The 10,625-nt window shown below is 44.9% G+C and overlaps 1 protein-coding gene across 2 annotated transcripts in view; it reads right to left on the reverse strand.

Moving 5' to 3' along the window:
• The window catches only part of LOC147217157 (ras-related protein Rab-26-like), a 59,225-nt gene extending 51,243 nt beyond the window's left edge, over window positions 1-7,982 (reverse strand). Inside the window, exons 1-3 of one of the 2 annotated variants that reach the window (XM_086176531.1) lie at window positions 7,761-7,982; window positions 7,486-7,657; window positions 5,282-5,392 (exon numbers count right to left, since the gene is read on the reverse strand). In XM_086176531.1, coding sequence (XP_086032657.1) covers window positions 5,282-5,392; window positions 7,486-7,656 — 282 coding nt within the window. In that variant the 5' untranslated portion in view covers window position 7,657; window positions 7,761-7,982. Of the gene's footprint in view, window positions 1-5,281; window positions 5,393-7,485 lie in introns of both variants that reach the window. The other variant, XM_086176530.1, reaches the window with a different exon arrangement.
• Window positions 7,983-10,625: the final 2,643 nt, after the last annotated feature.

Below are 10,625 nucleotides of genomic sequence, written 5' to 3' on the forward strand. Positions count from 1 at the left end.
ACGGTGGTTATGATAATAGCATTTTTTTTTAATGCTAAAGCATCATCCCTGCAGAATGAAGCCATTTTCTGTTGCATCTGCACGTATACACAGACATTAAATCCCATATGAATGCAGAGCAAGTAAGTGCACAAACGCGAAAAAGCAGGCCGACGGCGTGTTTACAGGCCACATTAAGTCTCAGCGTGTTGCCTTCTCTATAAAAGCCCTGCAGATGGGCAGTCTATTGTCGATCGGGTAAATAAAGCACCTCGGTATTCAAACGGACGCAGAGTTTTCATATTCAAACAAGCACATGGGCTGGTGCGTTCAACTGTCATCACATTTTAATCATCTCGCAATTTACCAACTCAATAACGGCCTCATTACACAGAAAAAACGACTCTTAACGGGAAGAATTCAGAAATATTAATTTGTACTTTGCTTCATTTCTGTCATAATGACATTACTTTTGGCAGCTTTATAACTAATCTCCAAATTCATCCCAAACTGTGAACAAAGCGCAGTCGCTGTCGGCGGGCGCTTTGGGAAAAAGGATTAGTAAACAATCGCCGTGTGTTCGGAGGCCGGGTAAAGCGTTAGCAGTCACACACTCTGTTTTGCATGGATTTAATTGTCCGCGGAGATGTTAGAAGTTGTTACACGACGCTCAAAATCACATACAACTTCCCGGATGACTCTACAAGGAGCACTAAGACTCCCAGCAGCCCTGATGAGATGACGTCGTCAAGACTGTTGTCCATAACCTTTACTTTTCTGAAATTGCAATTTACTGTGTTTTGATCATTTCTCATCAAACATCCAGTCCAGATCCTACACATAAATATCTTCTTCTTTTCCTTTGGGCTTTTCCCTTCGCCACAGTGAACCAACCGTCTCCATCTAACCCTATTCTCTGGATCCTCCTCTCTCACACCAACTAACTTCATATCCTCTCTCACGAGGTCCATCCATCTTCTCTCTGGTCTTCCATGACCCAACCATCTCAATCTGGCTCCTCTGACCTTCTCTCCAACATATCTAACATATGCCGTCCCTCTGATGGACTCATTCCTGATCCTATCCATCCTGTTCACTTCCAAAGAGAACCTCAACATCTTCATCTCTGTGACCTCCAGCTCTAGTTTACCATACAGCATACAAACCATGCAGCATCGCTGGTCTCACCACGGTCTCCAGCACCTTCCTTTCATTCTGGCTGGTAGTCTACGATCTCATAGTACCCCTGACACTTTTCTCACCCATTCCAACCTGCTTGAACCCGTCTCTTCACTTCCTCTCCACACTCTCCTACACTCTGGACTGTTGACCCTAAGTACTTGAAAACCTGCAACTTCTTGATCTCCACTCCTTGTATCTTCTCCGTTCCACCCGGGTTCCTCTCATTCACACACATATATTCTGTCTTGCTGCGACTAACCTTCATTCTTCTTCTTTCCAGGGCATACCTCCACCTCTCTCGATTTCCCTAAACCTGTTCTCTACATATCAAAATGTCATCTGCAAACATAACGGTCCAAGGAGATTCCTGTCAAACCTCATCTGTCAGCCTGTCCATCGCCATTGCGAACAAGAAGGGGCTCAGAGCTGATTCCTGATGAAGTCCCACCACCACCTTGAACTTCTCTGTTACTCCTACAGAACACCTCACCACTCTCTCACAGTGAGCATACATGTCCTGCACCAGTCAAACATAGCCAAAAGTTTTGAGAATGACACAACCATAGAAACATCTGGCAAACACCTAAAAACCCTTAAGGAACAGACTTTGTGAAAGTGTCATTCTCAAAACTTTTGGCCATGACTGTACTTCTCTGCCACTCCAGACTTCCTCATACAATACCAAACTTCCTCTCTCAGCACCCTGTCGTATGCGTTTTCTAGCTCTAATAATACATAATATTTATGCTTAAAATCTTCACAATGTCTTGCACCGCTTGAGGTGTATATGAAATTGTAAAAGGAATCCAGGGAAGTGAGCAAAAACAGTGATCTTGCTGATGCATGGTAAGTACAAATATTAGCATTGTTAGCAGGATTAGGCATCCGTCACAACATGAATGTGGGGGGGCGTCCAGCAAGTGAACACTTCAGCAGTCAGAGTGTGAGAAAAGAAAAGAAGAGGCCGTGGTATTTTTAGGAGTCATGTCAGGAATTACAATGAATCTCCATTCCAGTCGTCCAGGCCCCATCCAGTCTCACCGGGTTAATATGTGAAGTACGTTTTTCATTGCGGAGGACAACCACTCCTTCCTGTACGCAGACATCTGATAAACAGATCAGCTTTACGTTCCGCGGCTCCACAGGAGTCGCGGTGTAACGACATTAGCCCCTCCGAGTCCGCCTCGGATAAAAATACCTTGGATACGGGCGGCCCCTCACGGCCCCTCGTACCACAAAGCAAGCGTGGAAATGAGAAGGTGCAGTGCGATGAAGAGATTGCTTTTCTGGTTTCTATGGTTAAGGGTTGTTTTTTTTTTGTTGACGTGCATCACTCAGGTTGCAGTGCACTGAGCTTTCATGGCCACTGCATCCTTGGAGACACATTACACTGACACTCCACTTTCCCCAACCTGGAAATTCAACATGGATGTAGACAAGTGAGGGGGAGTCAGGGGAGGCAGGAGAAGCCGTGCCTCACTTGCCAATCTTGGAAATAAGAAATGTCAAAAAAAACAAAAGAATGAAATGTTAACATTGATCGGTGATTTGCACTATAACGGTATTTTTTCATTTAATTTCAGCAATTTTAAATTGTTTTTTTTTTTTATTCAAAATGGCTGGATTTTCACATTTACTGTTAAAATACTGGGAGGAGATGTGTGGTGAGGCTGCCAACTGTTGAGCCTCAGCGTGCTCTGCACTAAGACCGTATTGCTGCCTCTCTGTATGTCACTACTACATGTTTAGACACTTTTGCTATTTGAACTACATGTCCAATTTGTCAACAACTGTATGTGTGTTACTAGTTTCTTGCGCAGAGCGATCAGAATACGGCTACGAAGAGCCACTAAGTGAGGCACACAGTTCTCCTGCCTCAAGCCGGCCATAAATTCTATGCACTTCTATGTAGACCTTTTAAGATTACTTGTTGACCGAGTCCTACAACCGCCCCCTAATTTTTTTTGCAGTCTTGCAAACGTAACACTAAACCGTTCTGGACATTTCACCGTGTTTCAAACAAGGATCGCCTGTGGTTGATAAGAATGCACGGAAAGGGACAAGAACAACAAGAAGAACAAGAAACAACAATGGTTCAAGAACATGCATCATAGAACCTGATTTCTTTCAGGCGCAGAATTCGTTTTGCAGCAAATCATTCAGTCAGATAGTCAGGTGCGGCGTGGGAGTGAAGAATCTGACTCTGTGTTCCAGAACCAAATATCTCTGCATGCTTTATCTCCCTTTTTTTTTTGTTTTTTTTATAAGTTCAACCTCAGTTACAAACTTGAGGTGCTGATCGTCTCTCACAATGGCGCCACACTGAAGAGAACCGGGCTACAACCGCGATCACGGGTGAAGAATCAGCGCCGGAGATCGGGTCGATGACTCGACTCTCGTGCGGTTGATCAGCCTCACCGAGAAGGCCGATATATTGATCCGACGTCACGAGGGGGGATCAATCGGATCGGATCTTTGAACGTCTCCCTGCACGTCGCAAGAACTTTCCAGGACTTTTGCGCAGGACGGGATGTTGAGTCAACCTTGGATTCCCCAAAAAGAAGCTTCTGAGATTGGTCTGAGGTTGATACCCAAGATATGGAAGTGTCCTTGCACTCCGTCATACAGGATTATTAAGTGTATCTTCACGGGAAATGTAGTTCGAATGTACATTTCATGTTCTGACTCCGAACGAGGCGCTGGTGCGGTTCTGTAATCCCGGGAAGGAGCGCGAGCTTCGACAAAAATGAGACCTCAATAAACAAGAAGAGAGAAAAGCTTTGAAGTAGGAACCGGATCAAATCCCAACGCGAAGCCATTGCCTCTCATTCCCACCGACGAAAAGGGATCTGAACAAGCTTTTCCTAAAAATAACGATCTCTGCGCTTCCCTCAATGGGAAGACAAACACCGGGGGGAAGGGGGGGGACTCGTATGCTCGTATTATCTTACTCGACGGGGGACCCCGCTCGGTCCCAAAACAAACATATTTATCGTGCGGCCGGATAAGGGGGAAAAAAAAGTATTTATAATGTGCACGCATCTAAATTCAAACTATTTTCAGCGCTAATTCCCGGATGAAAACACGGCGCTGTCATTAGTGAGACAGAAAACAAGCCAAACATGAGGTTGGTGTTGAATAAATGGATCCGTTTCATTCAAACCCTTCAAGAAATGAAAAATAATGACGCTGCTTTCCTTTATGTGGTTAAATAATACTTCTGTCTGATATAAGAGCTAACTAACTGGTTGTTTTCACGACTTTTGGTTATAAAAAAGTGGCAGAAAAGACATCCTGTTTAGGAGTTCATGCAATCGCCTGTTGTCTGCCTTTCTGTTTGTATTTATATTCATATTTATTTTCCTTTTTTTGACATTTTAACTGTTATGCTGCTGTGACAAAGGGATTCCCCCTGGGTGGATCAATAAAGTTTATCTTGAAACAACTATTTCCGTCTTCGCCTTACGGTTGTGCTTAACTCTATCCCGTCATTTCACACGTCAGCTACCGCAAGCTAGCCTTTAAAAAGAAATGAGCTAGAAAAAAAAGTCGCGGGAGATCTTTTTCTGGAACAAAAGAGCAAACGATGAGATTGTAGAAACAGCGTTTAAAAGAAAATATCAAGATTCCTACCTAGATTACAGATTCATCGCAACAGGTGATACACAAGGTCTGCGCCTGCTATGCTAGCTAATGAAGCTAATAAACCCTAAAAAGTGCTTCAAAAAAATACAAAAAAGGTTGGGGGTCGCTGATGTACGCCGTCCTCGGCTCGTCTCCGCGGACAGACGGCGGGACAGAGATGGACACGGAAGGGGGTTTCAATCTTCTGGACGTCCATGTGGAATTATCTAACTGGCACATGTGGAGCCTTAAATGTAAAGCATGTCAAACTAATTTAAGAAATCAATATGCTGTCCTTCTGAAACAAGAAGAACTCTCAGCTCCGGGGTATGTTAAGACAGTGGATAAGTTATTAGAAAAAGGAAAAAAGGAATCCCGTCAGGATATATGGCCTTGTTTCGGGAAAAGTAGTGGACCTGAAAGCATACAAGTGGGGGCGACAAGAACTCTGATCTGCAGCGTTTGTTGCGTTTGGTTTTATTTTCTTAAAACTCACCCGAAAGTCGATGCCCACGGTGGAGATGAAGTTGCCGGCTAGGAATGCGCCGTCTTTGAAACGCACCAACAGGCAGGTTTTCCCCACGCCGGAGTCGCCCACCAGCATCACCTGCAAGGGCAAAATCAGGGGACGGTTAACCCAACAAGGAGGCGAAGGACACGTGCGGAGAAATGACCGACCGGTGATTGGAAATTAGAAATATTCAAGGTTCATGTAAGTGTAGCAGAACAGAGGCGGTACACTTGGTTCGTTTTATGGACTCGGGTTCATCGAAGTCGCACGCGAAAGAGATCCGGTTCACTTGAGTCACTTGTGTTGTCACAGTCGCGTACAGCTGCCCCTTAAGATACCAATCACTTTAAGATACGAAGCGTCATGAAGTCAGTGTCATGATATGACCAAAATTTGAATTTTTGCGCGCAACTGGAATAGGCTTCATGACGCCCTCGCATCTTGATGATGCATCTTCTGAACGCCTTGCACACTTCGTCCGGGTCGTTGGTACAGTATCTGCTATGGTGTTCCTATCTCTTGTGTTGCATCATTGTATATTTTTGTGCTTACTTATCCACGATATTTACCATCCTAAAGCAAAAAGAATCGACGGAGGCTACGAAACCTTCCGAGGGCATTATGACTATGTTGCAAAAACTGACATCTTTACACAACGACATGGAAAAATTGGACTTATTTTGTGAGTTTGGGAGGGGGGGGGTCGGAACAAATGAATTTGTTTTCTGTTATTTTAAACGGGGAAAATTCATTTAAGATACGAAAAAAAAAGTCAGTGATTTGGTTTGACTGGAATCATGACACTCAATATTGTTTCAAGTGAGTTCGTAGTCCAGCATCATTGAACTTCTCCCGAATCATCTGATTCAGTTGTGTCTGTTGACCTGCATCAGTGATTCGTTTGTGTTAACAGTGAGTCTGTTGACCTGCATCAGTGATTCGTTTGTGTTAACAATGAGTCCAATGACTCGAGTCAGCAAACTGGTTCATCCGAATCATTTGATTCAGTAGTGTCCGGTGAGTCTGTTGACCTGCGTCAGTGATTCGTTAGTGTTAACGATGAGACTGTTGACCTGCGTCAGTGATTCGTTAGTGTTAACGATGAGTCCTCCAACCTCGAGTCAGCAAACTGGTTCACCCGAATCATCCGATTCAGTAGTTTCTGGTGAGACTGTTGACCTCCGTCAGTGATTCGTTAGTGTTAACAATGAGTCCGCCGACTCGAGTCAGCAAAGTGGTTCACCCGAATCATCCGATTCAGTAGTTTCTGGTGAGACTGTTGACCTGCGTCAGTGATTCGTTAGTGTTAACGGTGAGTCCTCCAACCTCGAGTCAGCAAACTGGTTCACCCGAATCATCCGATTCAGTAGTTTCTGGTGAGACTGTTGACCTCCGTCAGTGATTCGTTAGTGTTAACAATGAGTCCGCCGACTCGAGTCAGCAAAGTGGTTCACCCGAATCATCTGATTCAGTAGTTTCCGGTGAGAATGCTGACCTGTGCCGGTGATTCGGTCAAATCAGCGAACCTTTAGCCGAATCATCTGACTCGTTATTGTTTCTGCCGAGCCTGACGACATGAGTCGGTGAACCGTTCGCAAACGAATCGGAGTCTGTGGGATGAGTCCGCTGTCTCGCCTCCAGGACCCAAAGAACACGGATTCATAACTCGGAGCAAAATCTTCCTGTCGTGGCAACTAGACTTGAATTTCTTTACGCGAAGAAGCAAGAAGATTCCGACAAGAATTCCCCCATGACCTGGACGACCGAGAACCTCCACAGACATTCAAATCATGAGGTGATTCGGCATCCTCTCCCTCCGGCCCCATCCAGTCAAAAACTCTAAATAACCTACATATTTGAGAAGCGCTATAGACAACGGGAACACGATCCGCAAAAGCCGGGATGGTCGGACGAAAGAGGCGACCTCGACCTCGAAGGTCCCTCCCAGCCCGAGCGGCGCAGATTTAAAGTGTCACAGCTTCGTTCACACAAGTGCGAAAGCCCTGCAGGGGATTATTGATCCTCTATTGACACAGCTGGCGGCAGCCATGAATGGCTTCAAATTTGGAAGGTGTTCCACATGCAAACAAGCTGAAGTTTATTTTCAGATCAAATCTGACTTTTTTTTTCTATTATTAATTATTTTTATGTTAGAAAAGCAGTGACCCCCTCCCTGGAAAGAGGCTTACCTTGAAGGCGATGTCGTAAAACTCGCTGCTGCTGCTGATGGGGGGTCTGCTCGGATGGACCACGCCGTTCATCTGCACGATGCTCGGGCTGCTCCACGCCGCCTTCCCGCCGCCTCTGCAGCCGCTCGGGCTGTTCGCGCCTTTGCCTTTCACCGCCTTCTTGCGAGACATTCTTCACAATTCAAAAAAAAAAAAAAAAAAATCTGTATATTTGATTTTCTCCTCGATTTTGCAGCGCCGAGGGGAAAAAAAAGTTGCAACTCAAATCGACCCACCTTTTCCCCTGCGCATTGAACGCATCGTAAAACCTTTTGCGGTTTGCTCTCCAAGTAGGAGTGACATTTTGCAAAAATAAAATGTGTAAAAAAAAAAAAAAAATCAATCAAAACAAAGAGTCTTTTCGATGGCGATCGCTCGGCTGCTTCCTCCTTTCCGTGCTCGCCTCACTTCACCAGCCTCATCACTGCGCGATGGAGAGAAAGGGGATGCATGTGGAGGAAAACTCCACCTTGAGCGCAAAAAAGAGCGAGAGGTGCAGCGCTTCAATGCGTTTTCACACGCACACACACACACACACACACACACACGCGCGCGCGTTTCAACCTATGGAGTCAAAAGTGGAAATATAATTAAAAATACTTATATTAATTGAAATTAAATAAAAAAAAAAATGGGAAAAATACTAAAAAAATGAAATGGTAAAAAATAAATCAACTGAATTTACTGTGCAGATTTAAAGCGTGATTTTTCTCATTTTGTGACATTTTGCCAAGTGAAGGTTTTGCATCAGTGAGACATTTATCTATGCATTCATACAGGTGGCTGAAGAGCATCACCAGTGAAAATGGGATGCACTAAATATCAGGCTTGATGGGTAAGCTTCCTGCTCGTGGCACGTTTACGCGGGTGCTTTCGTGCGGCGTGGAAGGAAAGGTCACGTCACGCCACCTGTGGCGCTGCCAATGATTTGGATGTAATTGCAACATTTCGCCACTAGAGGGCGACAGAGGAACATAAGAGAGCCTGCAAGCACACATCTCCTTAACTTAATGTAAAGAACATTTAAGGCCAGATGGACCCTTAAGGATATCTAAGTCATTATCTTCATGGTTTTATTAAGCTGCTGTAACAAATTAAAAAAAATAAAATAAAACTTTGTTTGTTACGAAGCTTCTGCTGCGATGGGTACATTCAATAGACGTGTTCTCCGCATTTAACTGCAGCCAAATATTCGGTGGCGTCCTCTATAGCGGATTTCCAGCTTTAGAGATGGTCGTGATCAAAACAAAGCAATCGGGGAAATGGCTGCCGGCCTCTCCGGGACTCTTCGCCGCAGTAGTCATAATGAAATACACGCCTTTGAATAACGTGGGGAACGACTCTGGGTACAGACTCCGCATGTTGTCTTGGTTCGCAACAGCGAACGGCAGCATTGTCTGATTAGACCCCGATCCTCGGCGGGCAGTAATGAGATGCCTTTGCCTCCCGTCCGCTCCACCCGACCCCCACCTCCACACCCCCTAATCTAGTTTGTTATGCAATATGGAATTTATGTACAACACAACTGTCTTTCTGTTCGGCTGCCAGGCCGTCCTGCCTGATTAAAAGCCGCTCAAAGAGCGTATAAATTTAAAAAAAAAAAAAAAAAAAAAGGACCTTATTTGATCCCGGGAACGTTGGACTTAAAGCGAGCTCGTGTTACATCTGACCTCTGCGACGTAAAGCACGAATAGCGCCGCGTTAAACTCCCAGTGGCGCAACTTTAACAGAGTGAAAATGGATCCAGTCAGCGTTTTAATATCTAACAGAAGAAACTACTAACAATATATAGGTTGAAAGTCATATCCTGTCAACAGCGCTTTTCAATCTTCCTGAATTTGGCAAGGCATTAGTCACCGTATTTCAACTGATCCCGCTGCGGTGAATACGCATCGTAGGAAACCTTTGATGCAAAAATTAAATTTTAGCAGTCTCGGACTTCAACGTGCCAAACATGTGCTCTTGTTTCTTCCAGTAGCCAAGTTTTGTCGTTTTGCACTGAGAGAAAGCAGAACATCCTGCACACACACACACACACACACACACACACACACACACCCCGCCACCCCGGTCGCCTCTCCGTTGAACCTCGCGCTCGCAAACACACAAACAGACGCAGCATCTTGCCCAAAATCTGCTATCTGTCAGCATTTTTTCCCTCCGCTCCGGCCGTCATTACTGTAAGGGGGGAAACAGCCTCTCAGACTCCACCGGCCGATGCAAACAACCCCTCCGAGCCCCCGACAGCTGAGATTCGTTCTGCCCGCGGGGCAGCTGTCCACCGGGGCAACAGCTGGGCATTTTGGAGGGAAGCGGGTACGTGGCTGGCGAGGGGTAATTGGAATCCACCCTTGGCCTCGCAGAAATTAACAGCCTTGTCAAGATGAGTTAAATATGTCTGTGAGTGTTGCGTACGTGGCGCAGCTATTATATACACTGCTCAAAAAAATAAAGGGAACACTTAAAAAACACATCCTAGATCTAAATGAATGAAATATTCTTATGAAATACTTTGCTCTTTACACAGTTGAATGTGCCGACAACAAAATCACACCAAAATGATCAATGGAAATCAATTGTATCAACCCATGGAGGTCTGGATTAGGAATCACACTCCAAATTAAAGTGTAAAAACAAACTCCAGGCTGATCCAACTTTGATGTAATGTCCTTAAAACAAGTCGAAATGAATCTGTGTTGCTTCCCGAGTGGACACTATGATTTCACACAAGTGTGACTGACTTGGAGTTACATTGTGTTGTTCAAGTGTTCCCTTTATTTTTTTGAGCGGTATATTTTGTGTGCCTTTGCTGACGTAGAGGGACGTGCAGTCATTTCGGATGCAGAGATTTCCGAAATTTCAAGGTCATGCAGAGACACGAGCGTTCACCCTGTCACTCACATGATATAGAGAGACAAACAAAAAAATCACGTGTCAGATAAAGTTCACCCTGTCACGCACACGTCATATAGAGAAACATCGGTTAAATATGGAAGCATCCGGTCGTTCACCCTCTCATTCACACGTCATATTGAGACGTGCTAATATTCGCCCTCTGGTTCACAGGATAAATAGATGTGCAATGATTCAATCTCATTCAA

The sequence above is a fragment of the Fistularia commersonii genome, chromosome 28 (assembly GCF_037954325.1).
Source record: "Fistularia commersonii isolate RoL2024-O1a breed Wild chromosome 28, RoL_Fcom_v1.0, whole genome shotgun sequence".
Classification (NCBI taxonomy): domain Eukaryota; kingdom Metazoa; phylum Chordata; class Actinopteri; order Syngnathiformes; family Fistulariidae; genus Fistularia; species Fistularia commersonii.